The sequence below is a fragment of the Emydura macquarii genome, unplaced genomic scaffold, assembly GCF_026122565.2.
Source record: "Emydura macquarii macquarii isolate MOO-44397 ecotype Brisbane River unplaced genomic scaffold, CSIRO-AGI_Emac_v2 contig_1477, whole genome shotgun sequence".
NCBI lineage: Eukaryota > Metazoa > Chordata > Testudines > Chelidae > Emydura > Emydura macquarii.
In genome coordinates, this window is record NW_027131614.1 from 16,158,987 (window position 1) to 16,181,652 (window position 22,666).

The 22,666-nt window shown below is 40.0% G+C and overlaps 1 protein-coding gene across 12 annotated transcripts in view; it reads left to right on the forward strand.

The window, feature by feature from the left end:
• ASPH (aspartate beta-hydroxylase) overlaps window positions 1-22,666 on the forward strand; it is a 208,870-nt gene that overhangs the window by 175,159 nt on the left and 11,045 nt on the right. For 9 of the 12 annotated variants that reach the window (XM_067553710.1, XM_067553706.1, XM_067553709.1 and 6 more), the window contains 6 exons: window positions 4,844-4,942; window positions 5,610-5,699; window positions 10,184-10,321; window positions 14,482-14,617; window positions 15,474-15,565; window positions 19,939-20,072. In XM_067553710.1, coding sequence (XP_067409811.1) covers window positions 4,844-4,942; window positions 5,610-5,699; window positions 10,184-10,321; window positions 14,482-14,617; window positions 15,474-15,565; window positions 19,939-20,072 — 689 coding nt within the window. Of the gene's footprint in view, window positions 1-4,843; window positions 4,943-5,609; window positions 5,700-6,719; window positions 6,744-10,183; window positions 10,322-14,481; window positions 14,618-15,473; window positions 15,566-17,152; window positions 17,266-19,938; window positions 20,073-22,666 lie in introns of those variants that run through there. The other 3 variants (XM_067553715.1, XR_010920875.1, XM_067553717.1) reach the window with 3 other exon arrangements.

The window sequence follows — 22,666 nt, forward strand, 5'->3', positions numbered from 1 at the left end:
CTTGTAAAAGAGCAACTAATGCCTCATTGAATAGGTTGGCAGATATTCTATTTGAAATAATGCAGCTTTTATCTCATATTTTGACTCTCCTATGAGCCAAACCCTGACATCCTAACTCAGGACAAACTTTCATGGATTTCAATGAGAGGGCAGTTGATTAAGGCACAAGCTGGGCTGCTGGATTCTGTTGCTCCTTCCACCACAGAATGTTTGTGTGGCCTTGGGCAAATCACTTAATCTCTCTGTGCCTCTGTTCCCCTTCATTAAAATGCTGATAATACTTCCTTTCTCCCACACTTTTGGTTTTGTCACTTTAGAATGTTAGCCTTTTCAGTAGTCAGGAACTATTTTATGAGCCCAATCCTCTGTGGCTCTAAGGGCTCTCAGTTTCCACTCCTCAGTTTCACAGAGAAACACTCATCATTACACAGGATCAAATCCTAAATTCCTAATTCAGTAAAGGAATTTATTTTGACTTAATTCTAAATAGCTACATTTTAAAAGAATATTGCTGAAAACCGTTTCTCACTTCCAACAGTGACCTGATTTCAGAGCTGCAGTTTTTTTTCTTTTAGCAATGAATCACATCACCTAAGAAAATGGATGCTGCTCTTTGCAGATATTAGGTAGTAGTAGTCATGTCATTAGCTGTGGCAAAGACTTTTCAATTTGCATTTCCTCTCTCAGCCGCTTGTTTGCCATTGAAGTTTAGTCATCTTTGTAACAGCAGAATTGGATACAGAAACTAAGCAGAACTGTTTTGACTAAATAGTCTGAACAGTTTTAAAATCAGTTTTTCAAAGTTTTCCATAAGGTGTCAGTGGCTGCTGAGGTATTTGATCAGGTTTTGCTTACAGAGGTGATTTGACTTAAATGCAACATGTCCTTTTTTTCACTTCAAAGATGATGAACCTAAACATCATACCTCAAATTAAGAGTTTTATGTCTATAACTAGAGTTTAACCTAATGGAGAAAAATGTCCTATTTTATTAGACTGTCCACTGTACCACAGCTGGAAGGAAATGTCAAGAAATAGACAGGATTTCAATTTTTTCCTCCTGTTTAAATGACTTTTCTTTGAATATTATATTTAGGAATTGAGACACAGCAAGCAATCTTTGTAGGAGTCACAGATTCATTTGTTTATTTTCAAAGGTCTACAGATCATGATTTAACACTCTTCAAGGAATTCCTCATTTGCAGAGCAAGTGGTTTGAAGGCAAATTTTCTGTCTGCCCCTTTGGGCCATTGATTGGTAATTATTCTGAGATGTCCCACTGGTTTCTTTCTATATCCATGATTAATATTTAATGAACTAAGGGGCAATTTAGAATAACTTCTTTCTAAATATAATTAATATTGTATGCAACAATAGCAACAGGTTAATATAATTTACATTAAATACTTCAAGTGTACTTTCTGCTGATTTTTATTGCATCACTCTCCTGGAGTGGTCATGAATAGATTCTTGCCTTAATGCATTTAGGTATTGTTTAAATGAATATCATGCCAAGTGGCTTGTAAAACTAAGTTAGATATTGGCCTTTCTGCCTTCGTTAATCAGATGTAACAAAATTATATGGCACATAAATACTATTGAATCTCAATTTGTTTGGCCTTCCAGACACAGCTTTTTGGAGCAGAATTATTATCTATAGAATATTGTAACCAAAAGATATAAAATCAATGGGAATACCATATTTATTCTAAATGGATGGTCAAACAGATTTTAACTGTGGATTGCCAAGTCCATATTTTTACTAGTAACTCTTATTTTTCTCTCTTTATTTCTTTCTGTGCAGAATTTTATAGACTCCCAAACAGATTATCTGTTGGGTTGATCCTTTGCAGTAATGCATTCCTGAGTAAAGTGGATGTAAAATGCTACCATTCTTAGCTAGCAGCATTTTACACACACTTCATACTCAGTTTGCACAAATGTAAATGGCTATTTAAGATGCAAGACAGCACAGAATCTGGTCCAAAGAAAAAAGAGAAGGTATTTACCTCAAGAGCTTTTTAAAAGGCTGATCCTGCTCCTTAACAGATTGTGTTGAATTAGACAATGACTGGAAAAGACGGGGGGAAATGGGTGTAGCGTGTATGTGCATTGCTAAGGACTGGCATATAACTAGTACTTTCAGGAATGTTTTTGGACCGTAGTTTTATAACTTCATTTTTAAAATCTTGCAGGCTTTGCTATTGCCTTAGCCCTGGTCTACACTTAAAATTTAGATCAACCGAGCCATGTCACTCAAGGTATGAAAAATTCACATCCCCATGTCATAGTTAAGTCAGCCTAACTCCCAGTGTTGACACGGTTAGGTTGATGGAAGAATTCTTCCATCAACCTAGCTGCTGCCGTATGGGGAGGTGGGTTACCTACATCAATGGAAAAGCCCCTTCCATCACTGTAGGGAAAGCCTATGTGACAGTGCTAAAGCAGCAGCTGTGCTGATGTAGCACCTGTTGTGTATACAGACCCCCAGATTTCGTCACTCTGCTAGATCCTCAGTGGGTGTAAATTGGCATAACTCCATTGATATCCACTGAGCTATGCTGATTTACACAAGCTGAGGATCTGTCTGGTGTCTGTGCCCATCCTTTCATTATTTTGAAGAGTGAGAAGTTGTAACAACAGACAGACTTAAGAATGTAATTGGTGTCCTATAATACCACAAATTACACTAAAGTAAACACATAATCAGTCTCAAAAGAGAAAGGAGGGTGAAAGTGGGTGAGTGTAGTTTGAGGGTATTGGAGCTTAGACCACCTTCTTCATACTTCACCCTTTGCCTGAAACACTCCCATTCTACAGGGACGAGAAGATGCATCCAATGCTGTAACACTTCCCGGGGGCGCCTTGCTACCACCTGCCCTTAGCTGAAGGAAGCCTTGTCTGTGGGGCAGCTCCCAAACACCACCAGCCTCTGGCAACATATACACTGCCCTCCAGGCCTCCACAGGCCCTTCTCTCATTACAGGTTAACGATAGGCACATTCCAACCCTCGAGTCCTCTGAGCATCTCCCTGGAGTGCCCAGCCCCTGATCCACTGGACTCACACAGAATTCCCAGATCCCGGTTCCCAAAGAAGCAGCACAGCACAGTTTGTCAGTTACGCTACGGAACACAGCTCTGCCTAACACATAGCACTCAGATTTGTTTATAGAGAAAACAAGTATGAGTTTATTTTATTTGAGATTCAAATGATAGCAAGAGGAAGTATTGGAAACGAAGGGTAACATATGAAGTAAAATCATAACTGCATACTAGAGCCTCAATTTAACTAATAAGACATTGCCATGTTCAGAGCAAAAACTCACCCAAAATCTTTCCAGTGCGCTTATAGTCAGGCTTGGCTGTAACCTTCCATTCATGAAACAAGCGCACTGTCCTCTTGATTCCCCAGTGGAAAGATTGATAGTTTGTCTCTAAAGTTACAGTCCAAAAATCCATTGTCTGCACTTGTGAACAGGATAACCCCTACTGCTTGTGTTTTCCTGTCTAGGGCCTCCCCTGGAGACTTCACAGTCACTTGATTAGCATTTTGCTCAGATTGTAAATGGGTGCCCATTGTAAACCATACAATACTCAATTTGCATATAGACAGACAAATAAACTTCTCTTGCATGAAAGAAACTTGTTTCTCAACATTTTTGCCCCAAGTCACAGACCTTAAGAACATAATTCTCAGCATATATTTATAACTCCTTACATATTTGAGCGGGGGTTGGACTAGATGACCTCCCGAGGTCCCTTCCAACCCTAATCTTCTATGATTATCTATATATCTATTTTGCAATGATTGTGAGGACCAGAATGACACAGGCTTTCATTAGAGACCTTACATGACACTGGAGAAGTAGTATGTAGATACCAGATGCAGAGGATTCATGTAACCCCTGTGCCCTCTGTCAGCAGCCCCAAGAGATCCCTAGGTCACAAATACCCTCTTTAACCCTCTTCTCCAAGCCACCTCAATCTATCCCTACTAACATCTCACTTCTCTATTGCCTATGGGCTTGTCTTCAAGTTAACTTGAGCATTGCCCCCAATTCAAGTCCTGTCCACACACAAAAACCCTTTACCTTTTAACTCAAGCTGGCTACCCTATCAGGGGTTATAGGCAGCAGCTTGAGTTAGTACAACTTGTCAGATCCTAACACGACTATGCTGCAGTGTGGACACAGGCTAGCTCCATTTGAGTGACACAATTCCCCCCATGTGCCAAGAAAGGACAAATAAGTTGTCCCCCAATTCAGTGGTAAATAGCTCCTAGAACAGCTCCGTTTGCTGCAGTGCAGAGAACAATGGAATATGCCCACAGAAGTCTTTGTACCACACACGACTGAGTGCAGGGTGGTCGTAGTAGCTCAAGTGTTATGTTACAGGGCGGCCACTCACACTTGAAGTAGGCTAACTCAAGAGAATTAACTCGATTGTAGATTACTTGAGTTAACTCTACAGTGACGACATACTGTGAAGCATGAGGGGGGAGGAAAAGAAAATAAAGAAATGTAACTGAACAGCTAACATACATGCAGATAATATTAATTTCTGAAGCTTGTGACTTTTAACCATAAAGATGTGCTTGTCACTGTTTTACTGTGCATGTCAATTATTGCAGAGCAACACCAAAGTGTAATGAAGAAGCCTGGTAAAACCTGACCAAGTCAAGCGATTATTAGAGTGCTTAGTAGCCGATGACTGTGTTTATTTTCAGCCACAAAATCCTAACACGATTTTGGTCTGTTTTCTACATACTGATCAATCTAAATTAATTTTGAAAAAAAAAATGCATGAATAAATACGTAATAATTATTACTTTGCTTTAAAACAGGTTCTCAGTCTGGATCCAAATAATGGCTTTGCCAAAGTACATTATGGCTTCATCCTCAAGGCAGAAAACAAGATAGCAGAGAGCATTTTATATTTGAAGGTAATATTCCCATATTAGTTCTTTTCTTTCTTTCATTAAAATACATTTTATTGGCAGAAAATGGTAGAAAAGGGGTGGAGGGAATTGTGATAATATAGGTTCAGCTGTAAGCACAATAATTATAAATAACCATTCATTGCACAAATCTGTAAACTGAGACACACCTATACAGCCACGATTCATCAAGAGTTAACCATGAAGTATTAATGTTTCCTTGGTCACTGATGAATGATCCTATCTGTTGGACAGGTTTCAGTTTCTGATTGTTTTGAGTATGGGATCAAACTTAAGGTTCCCGAGTGATCCAAATTATTCATTTGCATACTTTGGAATGTTTGGGAGGAAAGTTTGTAAAGTGAAACCCTATCTTGGAATTTCCAGACTTTCTAAAAAACAAAACCTTTTTTCCTGGGTGTGGGAAAGAGGAGAGGAGAGAGTTGAAAAATCAACAATATTTTCAATAATTTTTTGCTGAAGTAAGTTTATGTATTCATTCAATCTAAACTCCAGATTAACAAATATTTTTACTTGTATATGACTATGTACTGATAGGTATATAAAATATATTAGTAGATAACTGTTTCTTGAATTGAATGGACAGCTTACAGTAACAGCTAAATTGACTCTCTTTTAAGTTTTACTGGTGATAATTTCATTCTTTCTCTAGGAAGGACTAGAGTCTGGTGATCCTGGCACTGATGATGGACGCTTTTATTTTCATTTGGGTGATGCCTTGCAGAGAGTTGGAAACAAAGAGGTACAAATCTTACATATCCCTTGTTCTAAAAGAGGCAGTCCTGCAAGGTGATGAGTACTCTTTTGCCCATCCAGAAAAGCATCTAAGCATTGGTTTTAACATTGGGAATGTGAGTAGGCCCATTGATTTAACAGCCCAGGGTCTGGTAGTGGTCAGATGGTGGGACACCAGCAGCAGAAAGTCTGCCTGGAGTGTGGCTGCACAGCAAACTGTTAGCAAACCCTGGTCCACCAGGGGGGCACAGAGAGTTAGCTAGTGCAAACAAAGGAGTGGGGAGGGCAGCCACAGAGGGCTGGTCAGGGGACCTAGGAAATTCACTGATTCAATGAATGAAATTTTTGACTAAAAGGTATCTGTGTTTCCTGCTGCTACCACTGCAGGTGGAACTAACCCTAGACTACAGGAACTTTTCCCTCAGGGGGGCAAAAATTGATTAATGCTATGTACGTGTATATGTTTGCTCACAGAGTCAATATAACAAACTCCCTTAGACCTCACCTCTGGAGTAGAATGCTCACTGCAACAGATGTATAAGTAGTACAGGACTTGATGAGATTTGAACCAAAGCATTGGTTTAATGTATTTGTGTGTTAGATTAGCAGGCAGATCAGGAAAACAGATCATAAATATTTATGCAAGGATCCTTTCTCTAGGACGTAATGAGCACAAAATATAAGCTAATGGAAACCAAGAGCGCTTCTGATTTATCGAATTTAGTAAATTCAAAGCTCCACATATGGATTAGTTCTGCTTCTTTTGAGGGAAATTAGAAGTTGTGGGCTTTTTAAAACTATGAACACTAATATTGAGATGAAAATTAAAAAAACGTTTCCCTGACAAGGAATATGGACAGCTGAAAACAAGAAAGCACTGTCTTGAGAGAGTCTTGTACTTGTACGTTCAGTGACAAAAAAAATATTTCAGAGGCATGACATTCAAGCCATTTTAGAAATGCAGACCTCTTGAATATCTTGTGTCCAATCCATGGAACAAATGAATCTGCTCATGTAATTTCTGTAGGCAACATAAACCAATGGCTATAATCGGGCTTTGGTTGTGATTTTAACTGGAACCAGATAACCAAGTATGACTGACCTTCGACTATTCTATGAAAATCTTTTAGAACTGTGAATATAACTCTTCACGGGACAATTATACTGAGGCTAAATCTCCCGATCCAGGTGACAATATGCTAGCACCTGAAGTTTTAAAGTTGGGTTATCTCCTGTGGAAGTAAAATAAAATACTCTTATACTGAATGTTGTATATTTAAAAGTTCATTTGCAAGTAAGAATTAGTTGGCCTCCCTTTTATATATATAAAAAATTAAAAAAACACAAAATTGAAAAGCTTTTATGCTCAAAGAGGAGAAGATTAAGGATTTGCCCTGGAATAATAATCTTGTTTGTAAGGATCATACAAGAGCACTAGATCATGTGTGGTTAACGCTATCATACAGACATAATTAATCTATGCCACCCTAATTCTCAAGGAGGATATTGTACTAATGTTTATGGAGTTGGAGACCAAACAACTGTAGGAAAAGCTCTAATCAATGATAAATGAACTTCTTGGGGTAGAGGACACTGTTAAATTTGTCACAATGAAAAGTCTACTGTTAAGATGAATTTTTCTCACTGGTCTTGCTAGACTTGTTGATCTTCAAGATTTAATCAGGGAAAGAGATCGGTACATCAAGAACATACAGAATTGTCATCATAGAAGGTATTAGGGCTAAATTGGGAATTCAGCTTTGGTAAATTGCAGGGGGATGGAATAAAAGAGGTTCTTTCCAACTCAAATCATTCTATAAAATGGCACATTTGAATAATAAAAAAATATAAAATAAATGGAAAGTGTTGTGTAAAGAACAGGTGAAGAGGAAGTGCTTTTCATAGTGAATATATGGACTGGGTGCTTATCAGATTATTAATCAGTTGAAAAACATTGTTTATTGCTGCCGCTATCTTGAATGGTAGAGTGGCTCCATATAATCTTTTTCCACATTAACAGATGTATTTGAAATAAAAATGTTTTGAATAAGGGCTAACAGTAATATACTTCCCTGCATATAAATAGCACTAGCGATTTCTCTCCACAATCAGTAGTTGAAACAGGTAATTCATACTCTTGTCACCTGGCTAGCTTTAGGTATATTACAAATATGCACATGCAGTGAGCATGTGAAGTCTACCAGTGGCCATAGTTGTTACAACCTACAGGCTGAGAAACATATGTTATAAATCATCATGCTTCTATTTCCGAGGCTTAACCCAGATAAGCTCAAACTATACAGATATACTGTAAATTACCCAAGGTAATACATAACATTTTTATGACCCATACCTAAAGACACAACTTTAAAAATCTCCTCTGAGAAACCGGTAATATTTTATAGCAATCAGAAGGAAAAGCTCCAAGTCTCCCTATTGTTGTCAGCTTGACTTTTCAATGCTTCATACACCTGCTGAAAGAGTATATTTTGCAGCAATTTTCTCCTTCATAGATCATCAGAACTTTACACCCCAGAGTAACATCCAACATTTTAAGAGTGAGAAAAACTTAAACATAGACCTCCAAAGAAATAATTTTCTCTGATTCCACAGTGCTTGATGGTTATTAAAAATGTGTCTTTGAAATCCAATCTATCCACTGAACTGTTAAGTATTTTTTCTATGCTGATTTTGAAATAAAAATGTATTAAGTAATTGGTTAAAATGACATATCAGAATTTTTACGAAAGAATTCCATTATGTGAAGAAATCCAGTAGTTTATTTCCTTTACTCAGATGGCTAAAAATTAAGTCAAAGCATGCAGTGCTGCAGTATCTGATTCCTATAAGAGAAACTATTCTATGTTTCTCTCTACTTCTAGACTTTTGGGGGCAGTTTAATATGCTGGCACTACTGTCCTCTTCTGGATGGAATGTCAAATGTGCTCAGTTGGTTGTGTTCATTTCTGGGCGCCGAGGCTTACCTACAGAGAGAACTAAAAGTGATTGTCTTTTAACTTAAGTGCTGAACACCTGTATTTTTAGTGCAAACAATCTTGGGCTGTTGTCCTTCATAGTGCTACATGTGTGCATACAGCCAGGGATTCATTGTAACAGAAGTGATAAGAGGACTATTTTCTATTCTGTTTGTACAGTGCCTAGCACAAAGTGCCTAGCCAGGGCCTTTATGTGTTACTGGAATACAAATAAAACAAATAATAATCATAATGAATGCAACATCAAAAAGACATGCAGTGTTCTACTTTCTGTTGAGTTCTGTTTGGGGTTGATTACTTTTTCTTCTCCTTGGATCTGTACTCTAGTGGCAGAAAAAGGCAAAATTTACCATGCCTGCTGATAAAGGGTATGAACCTACAATCCCATACTTAGTGAGCAGTCCCACTGAGGTCAAGCTTGCAGGATCAGGCCAAAGCAAGAGCATGACAGTTAGACAGAACTTATTGTGGAGCAGCGGTTTATGAGCTGTGGCATACCGGCTGCAATCAAATGGGACCATAGTCTTTATAATTGACTCAATAAATCAAATTGTGCAGTCACATGGAGCTGGGCAGAGAGAAGGCAGCTGCCAGTCAGTCTCCTGCCTCTGGGGGTTTACTGTTCCCATGCTGGGCAGTCAGCACACTGGAGCTGGGTCTCCTCTCAGGAGCCAGCAGATCTTCCTCCCTGCCTGGATGTCTGCTCCCCAGCTGGCTTGGAGTGGCTGAGGCATGGCTGGTGAGTATGGGGGGAGCGGGAGGAAAGGGAGGGCCCAGCCTCCTGCCTGGTCTCCAGCATTTGCTACTTCTCTGTTTCAGTGGGTTTTGGAGAGGGGCTTTCAGCAGCACGGCCTGAGTGGGGGAGCTTTGGGGAGGGAGCTGGGGAGCAGGGAGAACCTGGGGGGTCATTTCCTGGTCTGGTGAGTGGTGTGTCAGTTAATACAGAATCGGGATTCCTATCTCAGGTGCTCATAAAACCCCTGGTTCCGTGGTACCTGAGTGCCTCTCAGTCTTTACGGTGTTCATTCGCACAGCATCCCTGTGTGGCAGGAAAGTGTTGTCACCCTCTGTTCTATAGATAGGGAACTGAGGCACAGAGAGGAGGAGTGACGTGCTCATGCTCATCTTGAAAGTCTGCGGTGGAGCAAGAGATTGAACTCCAGGTCTCCCATGTCCCAGGTTAGCACCTGTACTATCAGAGCAGCTTTCCTCTTGGTGAACTACCATGCATTGGTTTTCACCTCTCTTGGTGAATGCAGACTGGAAGGTCTCACAACCTTGGTTATCTCTAGCTACTGACTGAAATAGTTTTTTTCTTAAGTGCTTTTCACTGGGCTATCTTAAAGGATAAAATGGTGCTCATGTAGGAAGCCTACGGCTTTGCCAAGAGGGGGTGTCGAGATGTGTTGAAATGTCTTTTTAAAATTAGTGAATTATTCTTTTCTGCTGAAGTTGGGCTGATGTAAATTGGTTTTTAACAACTGCAATCTTTTAGGCATACAAATGGTATGAGCTTGGGCATCAGAGAGGTCACTTTGCATCTGTTTGGCAGCGCTCTCTCTACAATGTTAATGGACTAAAAGCTCAGCCTTGGTGGACTGCAAAGGAAACTGGTTACACTGAATTGGTGAAGGTAAGTGAGTTTCTCTCCCCCTCTTTAAACATGCTTTGTATTTTATTTTGATCATAAACTTAGTCTAAGCTAAGGTATTTAATAGAGAAAATCCTGTTGAGAGTGCAAATGAAGAACTGCAGACCCAAACCCCCAGCATCAGCTCTGAGATTAACTAATAGACTATAAAATCTAGAAAGTTACCAATAACACAGCTTTAATGTCAGCTTTCAGATCCACATTTCCAGGCTATAAAGCTGTGTTATTAGTAACTGTATGTCAGTTGGTATTATGTGGAATGACAGACCAATAACAGTTTCAAACTGACAAAAGCCAAGGATATTCCTCTGAGTGCTTTATTTGTCATCGCTCATAGTACTGTGCATCCGACCTGTTTGATATTTATTTTATTTTGTGTCTTTCATTTATATATTAAAAAATATTGCCCATGATGTTTTTGTTTGTAGTCATAGATAGTTACAGTTGTGCAGTATGGTTTTTTTTCCATATACAGAATCACTATCAAGATAGCCAAGTCAGTTATTTGTCCAAATAACCCTGAAACCTGTTCTTTTAACAGTTGTTAACCACTGTAAGCAAATGATTCATTAAAAATATACATGAGGTAAGACATGTTTATATCCTGAAATTATCTTCACTAGTTCTAAATAAGTGCCAACACAAATAACTTTGTCCTCATATTTGACATTTGGAAAGGATCCCAGTAATGCTTTGCCAACAATATAGTACAGTGAGTGGAAATGATTGATTAAAGTAGATCATGTACTGTCAGTTTTCTCTGACAATGGAAATTTTTTTAATTAAGAAATTCAAGGCATCCTCAGCAGGAAAAAAATGAAAGAGGTAGCTACCCCATCACATTTCCACAATCCATAACTGGCCTTGGTAGGTCTCCTGGGTGGTTAAGTAGCACCTTTTGCTCGTTGTGCTGATGCCTAGGTTGAAATGGTTTAGAAAACAAAGGATAAAGGTTCAAACTTAATGGTGAAATTAATTTGTAAATTAAAAGGAGTAACTGTTTAATATGAAAAGAAAGTGGATGTTGGCTCTAAGGAAAGCCTCTTGCAATGTCTCCATTGGGGAGGGCAGGATACAGACCTTTTGCATTAGATCCTTCTTCAAATGGAAGGGATGCTTGATACTGATATTCCAGGTAATTCCTACCCAATCTCAACCTCTCCTCTTTCAGCAAGAGGATAGAGGAATTTGTGTCGAAGTACCCTAGATGCCATTTAAAGTTTTCTGATTTTCTCGACCTGTATTACTTTAGATTTAGATTACTTTAGATTTAGGCCTGCGTAAAGTCAAATTTCATTGGTTTCTTTCATCTGTTCCTGCCAATAGAAGATCATCTATTCATGTGAGTCTTTTCACCTTGAACAATTGCCTTTTGTAGTTTTGAATGTGAAGTGGTGTTACCTCGCCTGCTGATTCTGCTTTGGGTTAACAACACTACTCTTCAGTGGCTCTATTGTAGCCTTTCCAAAAAGTCTCAGAGGCTGATGATATGTAACTGAATATCCTCCCCAAGTATATGCTTTAGAGTTTGCAGGGCTCTTTGATACGCATGTGAGGCAATTAGGGAGCCTGTGAGCTACATTTAGGGCTACATTGCTATCTGTAGGCTAACATTTAGCTCTGTCTTTTCCATTAGACTTAGGCAGTTCAGTCTTTCTCATCTGTCTGGACACTATGGAGGTCATACCAGTGAGGAAAAATGAAATCTCTAAGGGGCTTGTAAAGACTTGCATCTGCTCCCTCTGTTTACCCATCTTTTGCCCATCCTTTTGTCAAGGATGTTTTCCATCTTCCTATACTCCTGGATTCCCAAGAAGCAGCAAAAGCCTAAAGTGTTTTTATCCAAGTGTGGCTGGCTATGAGACTGCAAACTTTTTTATATTCAAGGATTCCAACACCCCCACCCCCACCCCCCACCCCCCCCACACACACACCCTGATAAGAAAAGTAAATCTCCTGTAGTTTTTGTTGGGAAATTATCTTTTTCTCATTGGAGTTCAGTATTCAGGAAGATTGTAGTGAAACCCACCGGAAGAGAAGCTAGAATAAGCACTGTAGGAAACACAATAACTGAAAACACCCTCTCTTATACTGCAGAAAGAGAGAGAATCCACTGGAAAGAAAAAAAGAGATCTGTAATAGAAAGAAAGTACAATCCTAATTTTCCTATACCTTGGCCCATCTACAGAGTTACTGAGAAAAGAGCTGCTGAGAGTCAATCATTTTCTTGTGGAAAACTCAGAAAAATTTAGGAATTTTGTTTCTAAAGCTCTTTGGATACATCTGTGCTGCAAAGTGAATGTGTGACTGTCGCATAGGTAGGCATACCCAAGTTAGGATTAATCTAGTTGGTACAGATAACAATAGCTGTGTAGATGTGGTGGCATGGACTTCAGCATGGCCTAGCAAACAGAGTACAATTCTTCCAGAGTACATCTACACTGCATCCGGGAGTGTGGCTCCCAGCCTGTATAGACAGACTAGTACTCACTTTGCTTGATCTAGCCTGCCAGACCCCCGTATCCGAGATTGGGTAGTTGGCCAAGCAGCCATCTATGGTTCAATGTCCACACTTCTATTTTTTAGCGTACTAGCTCAAGCAAAGCTGGTGCCAGTTTGTCTATCTGTGGGGTAGACTCACCTCAGGGAGCCAGGGTTAGAAGGGCCTGCAGGGGTCATCTAGTCTAACCCCCTATCAAGATGCAGGATTTGTTGTGTCTAAACTATCCAAGACAGATGGCTATCCAGCCTTCTTTAGAAAACTTCCAGTGAAGGAGCTTTCACAACCTCCCTAAGCATGTACTCAGGTTGCTAGCCTGTGCTGAAGCTACAGCCACCACGTCTTCACTAGATTAAAGATAACACAGGTATACCTACCCATGCTACAATCACATCTTCACTTTGCAGTGTAGACACAGCCTTTGTGTTGTATCTAGGTAAGGCATATTTTCTGGGATCTGCTTACTGCCTGTCATTTAACTGAAGAAAGTCAAGTGGTAATGCAACCATTGAACTGAAATGGAAATTTCATGGATTCATACATTTTATGACTGGAAGGGACCATTATGATCATCTATTCTGACCTCCTGCATAACACACGTCTTAAAATTTTGCACAGTGGTTCTTGCATCAAGCCCATAACGTTCAAACAGATGATATGGAGACAAAGCAGTCAGAGCCCATTTTGCATATTGAAGTGAATTAAAATACTGTATCTTGCAGAAGTCCTTTGTTTTCAAAAATTGGAGGAGTACATACAAAATTGCTCATGCAAAATATGGTTTAGTGAACAAAGTAAATGTCTGGGAAATAGAAATAATTTTGTTATCATTAGGACCAATTGTCACTGTGCATTTGTTCACTTATATGACTGTAAGGTTAAAATTAATGGCTACAATTAGAATATTAGTTCTGTAATTTATAAGAGTCTATGCAAATATAATATCCTAAAAGGGCAGAGAAGAGTGGATCTTTAAATTTCTCATACTAACTTTTGGACGATGATTCAGTTTTGAATACATACTGGATAAAAAGAGTGATTTTCTGATTTGAACTTGTCCACCATTTTCAGGGAGTGTGAAAATCAGTTGGAATTTTAAGTCAAATATTATCTTCCTTTTCAATACTATCAGAGTGTGCCTCACTGAATAGACCTCACTGAAGTTTTAACTTCTTATCACAGAGTTAAGTGGAATGCTTCTATTGTTCCATTTTGAACTGTAAAATTCAGTCAGCACTTTCAGTTTCAGATTATGCTACTGGGTTTGTTGTCTCAAGAGTATGCCAAGTACTAGTATACTGAGATTGAACAGACTAGTACTCTTGTTGGCTTACAATATAAAACAATCTCTTACACAGCCCGTAGGCTAATCAAAAAGCAAATTCAACTAGAGGCCGGTCTGTGAGCTGATTGGGGATTATTGAAATTTTTATGATACAAAAGCAATTGAATCTGAAGAACGACATGACGGTTGTTTTTACAGCCTTAACATGCCTTGGCAGAAATTGAAAATATGGACACTTGATAATGATGGACGCTGTTACTTCTGTTAAAAGGAGAGAGAGAGAGAGACAGGAAAACTACAGAAGCTGCTAAAACCAAACACAAATTCTCAGTATAATGATGATGGCTTTCACTGCAGACCCTGGAAAGAAACTGGAAGCTTATTCGTGATGAAGGGCTTGCTGTGATGGATAAAGGAAAAGGCCTCTTCTTACCTGAAGATGAGAACCTGCGAGAAAAGGGAGATTGGAGCCAGTTCACATTGTGGCAGCAAGGTAAGTAACCTATTTATTAATCTTCCGTCCCATTCCCCCCCCTCCTTTTGTCCACTCAATATGCTGTAAATAAGAAATAGTCTCATAGCTTTACAAAACCAATGCTATTTATTTTATTTCTGGATCTGTTATTTGAGCCTTTAGAAGAAGGAAGCCAATAAACTGGTATTTGCCCCCTGAGCATAGTGAGCACGAATTCTTTATGCTAACTCACATTGTCCAACAGAACCCACAGAATCCAAAACTACAATATCCATCTCTTGGCAAGGTTGCCAAAATTTTGTTCTAGCAAAGTAAGTAGTGCACAAGTACAAATCAGCCTGGAGGAAGAAGAGAAAGTGGGAAGGAAAAAATGTATCTCCAGTCTTTTGTCACCAACCAGTTGTGAATTCTGTCCTTCAGAAATTATATGAGCTACAGTATGAGTTTTAATAAGACAACTGCTCATTCTGTGAGCTCTGATGTGGGAGGCCTGAGTGTTGGAATGACCTTAAGTGGTGTACGGATTTTCACATTAGAAAGAACTTTAAAATATATCATTTCAACTCTGAGGTATTGTTTGTCTTGTTGGAAGTAACTTTCATCTCTTTTTTCCCCATAGAGCCTCATTAACCATCTTATGATTCGTAAGAGATGTCTTCCCACTTCGCCACAATGACTTAAAAGCGGGGTGCCATAACATAGTCTGATATTACAAGCCATTTATCCTCTCTTTGCGTCTGTAAAATGGGGATGATAATACTTACCTCCCTTTTGTAGAAAGTGCTGAAGTCTTTGGATGAAATGTGTTTATATGAGTGGGAAGTGTAAAGATGATTATTTATTTAGCATTGCACTTACCAATTTGTTTTGTTAGGAAGAAAAAATGAAAATGCCTGTAAAGGCGTTCCTAAAACATGTGCTCTATTGGAAAGATTCCCTGAGACTACAGGGTGCCGAAGAGGACAGGTACTTACTGACATGCTTCATTACTGCATTCCAAGAGGGGGGGTAAGGTGATGCTGAGGAGTGCACATAGGGGACGCTGACTTGAGCATAGTTCACTCAGTGGGCCAAATCCACTGAAGCTGTTTCTGGTAGTTATAATCTGTACCCATTTGCACCAATCTTGCTGTTTAGGTCAGAATAAAGATTCACCTCAAGGCAGACAGGTGGTAGTGCCACTTCCACTTACCCTTCCTCAGGTTTCTGCCTCTGGAAGCAGGGCCCCCACATGGGGAGGAGCAGAGGGAAAGGGTACACTTTACCAGGTGCCAGAGGCCCTGGGAGGCCTAGCCCAGGCTGCAACCCCCAATGCCATGAGGAAGAATTTTGTCATGGCTCATGAGATTTTATGTATGGGATGAGGGATTGTGGTACGTGTGTGGGAGAGGGCCGGTGTTACAAGTTTGTACTGGACCTGAAAAAAGTATGCTTGGGCCTTGTCTGGAAGGCAGCTTTAAGACTCACCATAGGCTGCCAGCAATGGATGCTGGCAAAGTGAGTATCTCATCCCTGTCCAGTGCCTGATTCACATAGAGGATAACAGCCTAGTCTTGCTACCAGTTACTCAATTAGCTGAGGATCTAAATGTCCAAACATAGCTAATGACCTGAGATGGGTCAGTATGATTCTACAGGATGGAATTTTTCAATTTTTGAATTAGGAAATTACATCCAAAAACTGCATTAAAAGAATGTTAGGGTTGCAAATTTCAAAATTTTAAGAATCCTAGAAATGTAGGGCTGGAAGGGAATTCAAGGTGATCCCTGCTAAGGGAGGACCAAGAATACCTAGACCATCCCTGATAAGTGTTTGTTTAACCTGTTCTTAAAAACCTCCAGTGACGGATTCCACAGCCTGCCTTGGAAACCTATTCCAGAGCATACCTTAGAGTTAAAAAGTTTTTCCTAATATCTAGTCTAAATATCCCTTGCTGCAGATTAAGCCCATCACTTCTTGCCCTACCTTCAGTGGACATGGAGAATAATTGATCACCATCCTCTTTATAACAGCCCTTAAGATATTTGAAGACTGTTTATAAGGTCCCCCCTCAGTCTTCTTTTCTCAAGACTAAACATACCCAGGGTTTTTTAAACCTTTCCTCATAAGTCAGGTTTTTTAAACCTTTTATAATTTTTGTTGCTCTCCTCTGGCTTCTCTCCAGTTTGTCCACATCTTTCTGAAAGAGTAACACCCATCACTGAACACAATAATCCATCTGAGGCTTCACCAATGCCAAGTAGAGTGGGACAATTACCTTCTGTGATTTACATACAACACTCCCGTTAATACCCCAGAATAATATTAGTCTCTTTCACAGCAGCATCATATTGTTAGCTTATATTCAATTTGTTATTCTCTATGACCACTGGATCCATTTCAGGAGTTCTGCTGCCTAGCCAGTTATTCCCCATTTTGTATTTGTGAATTTGAATTTTATTTTGCACTTGTTTTTATTTAATTTCATCTTGTTGATTTCTCAGCAATTCTCAATTTGTTACAGTTGTTTTGAATTCTAATCCTATCTTCCAATGTTTTTGCAATCCCTCCCAGCCTGGTGTCATCCATAAATCTTATAAGCAAGCTCACCACTCCATTATCAAAGTAATTCATGAAAGCATTGAATAGTACCAGATCTGGAACAGACACCTGCAGGACCCCACTAGGTACTTCCTCCCAGTTTGACAGTGAACCACTGGTTACTACTTTTTGAGTACAATCTGTCAACCAGTTATGCACCCACCTTATAGTAATTTAGTCTAGACCACAATTTCTTAATTTTCACATGAGAATGTTGTGTAGCATTGTGTCAAAAGCCTTAGTAAAGGCAAGATATGTTCCCATTCAGGAAGCCAATTACTTGTTGAAGGAAATTAGGTCAGTTTTGCCTTATCCTCTCTGTTTCTCAGTTCGCCTTTTATAAAACAGAGTTATACACTCACAGGGTGTTATAAAGACAAATTTATTCATGTTTTTGAAGCACTCAGGTACCATGAGGAGAGCATCATAGATACACCTGTAAGGAAATTCTGTATTCAGTGCAGGTTTTGGATGGTGTGCATTAAATAAGGTTTAGGGACTCACTTTGAATGAAGATTAAAAAGAAACATTGAATAATTAACTACCCATTCACTGAATAAGGCAGAGATCCTGTGAAAATATAGTATGTGGTACCATATATTGATGGTATCATATTGCATATCATAACAGTGTCAAATAAAGTAGCATGGGCAATTTTAATTCTGGCATTTCCTAAATTTTGAATGCTTGACTCTACAACCATAACGTTATTTTAATGCAATTTTATGGATGTTATATATTAACAATGCATGTGTGGTACAGTACCAACAGTATATATGAATTATATTTGTCACATATATGTCAGTACAAATGGATAGATAATATATACCCTACAGTAACAGCCAGTACAGTATCACTTTTTTGATCCATTACTCTACAGTAGCCTTCCTCCTCAGCCAACACCTCTTAACCCTGTGGACTGTGTTAACCTGCTGCAGATCCCTCAGTGGATGGAAGGTTATGAGTGTTTTTCCTCATTACAGCCTGTTTCACACACCCCATCCTTATAGACTTGTGACCTGAGAGGGGCCTCCAGTAGGGTCATTTTAGCATAAACCTTAGAATGAATTTAGCTCAGTATCTCCCCTACTTCATCCCTTTATATAGTAGGTGTTCTGCAAAAGCTTTCCACAGGAAAGGAGATGTTTTCCTCTGACTAGGTACAGATGGAACTAGTCATTTTCAGATTGAAATGGAGCTGCTAATTTGAAGCTAATGTGAAAATCATGCACTTTTACTATTTTACTGATGAAAATGTCAGCCATTCACTTCTCTTAATCACATGGAAGAAACAAATTTGGGATACAAAAAGTCCAAATCGTTACTGAGACTCTAACACAGAAGTGACACTACAGTGTTGGACAGACAAGGTGGATGAGCTAATATCTTTTATTGGACTAACTTCTGTTGGTGAGAGAGACAAGTGTGGGGCGGCAGGTGACAACTAGGGGTGTGCAGTCAGAGCGGGGTTTATTTCTGTATTGAAGCAGGTCCTCTCGGGGTATTTCGGTGGCCTGTTCCATGTTCTTTCACCAGTGCTTCACCCTTGCCCCAGGGCTCTTCTGTGTTCAGGCCGAGCAGCCAGCTGAGCGCTCTTTCTCACTCCCCTGATCCTGGCCAGCACTGAGCTGTCTGTGATGCTGCAGTTTCCGATGGGCAGCCAGGAGCACCCTTTTCACTCCTCTGGCTCCAGCAAGGAACTGACTCTGGTCTGCACTGCAGCTGCAGTTCCTCCTAGGACCTGATTGGCTGCTCCCTGAAGCCTTTCCTCCAGATTGGCTGCTTCCTGAGCAGTCTCTCTAGACCCTTCGGAGGACTTAGTTCCTCTGCTCCTTTCCTGGAAATGGTGTGGCAGGACGCTGAGGCCTCCAGAAGCAAGCTTCTGGGCCTAGTCAACCCTGTCACTAAGACAAAAACACCACATCACTGGTGGTTGGACACTTTTCACAAAGCAATCACTCTATCAGTTCTCATCCTCAAAGGAAACCTGCACAACACTTTCAAAAGATGAGCCTGGGAATTTAAATTCGCAACTTTGTAAGACACTAAAAATCATGGTCTTAATAAAGACACTGGATTATTACTTATTACAACAACCTGTAACCCACTAACCCCCCTTTTTGTCCTATGACTACAGGGCCAATTCACCTTGAATGATCCCTTAGAATATGTGCTAACTACTCATGCTAAATTATTAAGTCTAGTATTTTGCTGTGACGCTCTTAAACCCATGTCTACACTTGCAAGCTTACAGCAGCATGGCTGTACCGATGCAGCTGCGCCACTGTAGGATTACTTGTGTATCTGCTGTATGCCAATGGGAGAGATCTCTCCTATCAACGTAATAAAACCACCTCCAAAAATGGCGGTAGCTCTCCTGCCAACATAGTGCTGTGCATTCTACCACTTATGCCAGCAAAATTTACGTTGCTCAGGGTGGTGTTTTTATCAGCGCTAAGCGACATAAGTTTTGCCAACAGAAGTGGTAGTGTAGAGATGGCCTTTAGCGCCTTTCCCAGACCTGAAGACAAGCCCTGTGTAGTTCAAAAACTTGTGTCTGTCACCAACAGAAGTTGGTCCAATAAAAGATATTAGCTCACCCACCTAGTCTCTCTAATATCCTGGGACTGACACAGCTACAATAACACTGCATACTGCAATGTTGGTCTGCTATCTTGGATCAGCTGTTATAAGTTCTGTTCTTGCAGTAGAAGGTTAATGACAATGATGTGATTAAATAATTGTATCTCTGTTTGCAGATCAAGTATTCTGTCATGCACCCAGGAACTCATGTCTGGCCTCATACAGGGCCTACTAACTGTAGGCTGAGGATGCATTTGGGCTTGGTTATACCAAAAGAAGGCTGCAGAATTCGATGTGCCAAGGAGAACAGGTATATTTTCTATCTCTCTTCCCAGGCTTAAAGAAGGTTGGATTGCATTTGCTTACGGATGTGACCCACAAAACAAAAAAGACAATTCTGATGTGCGTGGGTTGCTGCATAGGGGTCTTCAATTTAAATATGTTACAAGCAGTTTGGTCCCTATAATTTGTTACAAATAAATGAATTTCAGTTGTCATGCAGTGACCCAACACTCTTTTGAGATGAAACCTGTTCTTTCCTGTCATGGCCATTTATTTTTTCTCTTAGTAACCGTGTCCGTAGCCCAAAGGCTTTGAATCACAGGCCATTAATCCAATGACATTTACCAGATGAATGCAAGAGTTATTTCATTTTTCCCTTTCCTCTGCTTGGAGAATCAGTCATCTTATTCAGCGAAATCTAGACTCTTAACTGCAACTCTGCTTACTGCTTTACTGCTGTGGTTAAAGAGTGCTCTAGTAGTTTCCCCATAAAAACCAGGTCCTCAGCTGATATAAATTGACAGTTCCATTGACTTCAATTCAGTTGAAGATGAAGCTATGCTGATTTTACAGTAGCTGAAAGTTTGTCCCAATATGTGGAGTTGATGATAAGTTTTCTTAATTTTAAAATGCATTAAGGAGGAAAACTCCTTTCCATTAGGAAAAGTTACACTGCATTGCAGATCTGTTCAGTCTCTGTTTGCTCACCTTAAAAAACAATAACTAGATATTTGAGCTCAAGGAACATATTCCCCAAAGAAACATCTGAAAGGCCAACCTGTAGAAGCTGATGCATGCATATGGCATTATAAATAAAACCACAAAAATATAAATTAACCAAATAGAATGTCTAAAGTTGAAAAATTTAATTAACGTAACTTGCAAAAGTTTGTCTTTCACTTATAGATTTGTTTTTCTCTGAGTCAGAAACCTCCTCTGGAGTTGTAAGGCTGTTTACACTGAGAATTTTCAGACACACACTATATTTCTTACAGCATCTGAGTCCATACTGCTACTGTGGCGACACATTTGGTGATGAAAAAAAACACATCAATCATTATGAAAGCATGTAGCTGAGAGACGTTTTCTAGCGCATCTGAAAACCAACCAGACCAAGTGATTTGTAGAATTTTGAGAATAGGCATTTTCAGCTATTAATAATGTAGCTGTTGTCTCTGCAGAAGTGTTGGGACTCCTGCCAGCATGTACCTCATTTAAATATTCTGTCAGAGTGTCAGCATTGCAACTCATACAGTATGTTTTGTCTAATCACTGATGAATGCATTTGTTCTCAGCTGCCCAGCTCTGTATTTGAAATAGGTTGAAGGTACACACTTGGGCAGGAGGGAGTGGTGGCTAGATGTCATGGGCCTGGTCTACATTTACCAGCAAATTCGGCAGCAGTCGACGGCAAATTCGGCAGCAGTCGACGGGAAGTCTGTTCTATGCGCCGTCTCCACTACTCTGCATTGATGGGAAATGCGTTCTCATCGACGCAGCTTTATTTTTTTTCCAGAGGTGGTTTTATTAAATTGACTTCCAGATCGATTGAATGGGTCTTAACTTCCGCTCAGTTGATCCGGATAAATCGATCTGATGGTGGTGAACTTGCCGCCATCAGTGTAGACATACCCTAAGTATTGTTAATGAGAGTGGAGCCTTTCACCTTTGTCACTGTTATAAATTCAGTCAGGTCAGTCATCACTGAAAGTTATTACCATCAAATAGCTGTTCAATGTCCTGTGTGAAACCAAGTGGTGGTCTCACTCCAGTTCCAAGTGAACTGGTGTCTACAATTCTCAGTCCATTATCACAACTGACATCCTTATTTGTTGTGATCTGAGCAGGTAGCTAAGACTGAACTACGCTCACAACTATCTCAATAGTCCTTCCACATCAGGGCATACTTACTTGTCAGAGCAGCATGGCAAAGCTTGCATTGTTACTGTTCTGTACATAGAGGATTTCAGTCCCCAGTGCTCTGAGTAGGGCACATTCTGGACACACTAAATTCACTTACTAAAAAAGTAAAACTAATAGATAAGGGTCAGATTTTGCCCAGGCTGACATGTGCAGCTCCAGTTTACTTCAGCAGGAGCTATATGTTCATTACCAAAGACATAATTTTCCCGAAAAACATGGCAATATTTGTAATAATAAAAATTAAGGGTTTACTTTTTCCTTCTCCCCTGTGCTTGGGGTGGTACATGGGAACAGTGCAGGGAAGGAATTGTGTGTCAGACAGGTATGATTCCCTTTCTGCTTCTTCCTTGCTGGTTACGTCATCAGCATCATCAAACATACATAGTCTATTAAGGACCATTGCACCAGCCAGAGTGGCCTCAGTTGCACCAGGCATCATGTGGTGAAGTTTCTTGGCTGGTTAAGACCAATTACTACCCCAATCATTTGAGCTGGCTCAGCTCTGCAGGCTGGCAGGTTAGGGGTCGGAGCTTTGACTCTTCCCAATTCCCACCCCCTTGTGTGGTGTGGAGTAATGGAAACGCAGTGCTCATTTACTTGTAGGCACCCAGAGGCAAGGCAGACAGGTGGCCATGTGAGGATGTGACCTGGGTGTATCAGTTGATCACAGAATGACTATGAGCTTGCCAATGTGACCAT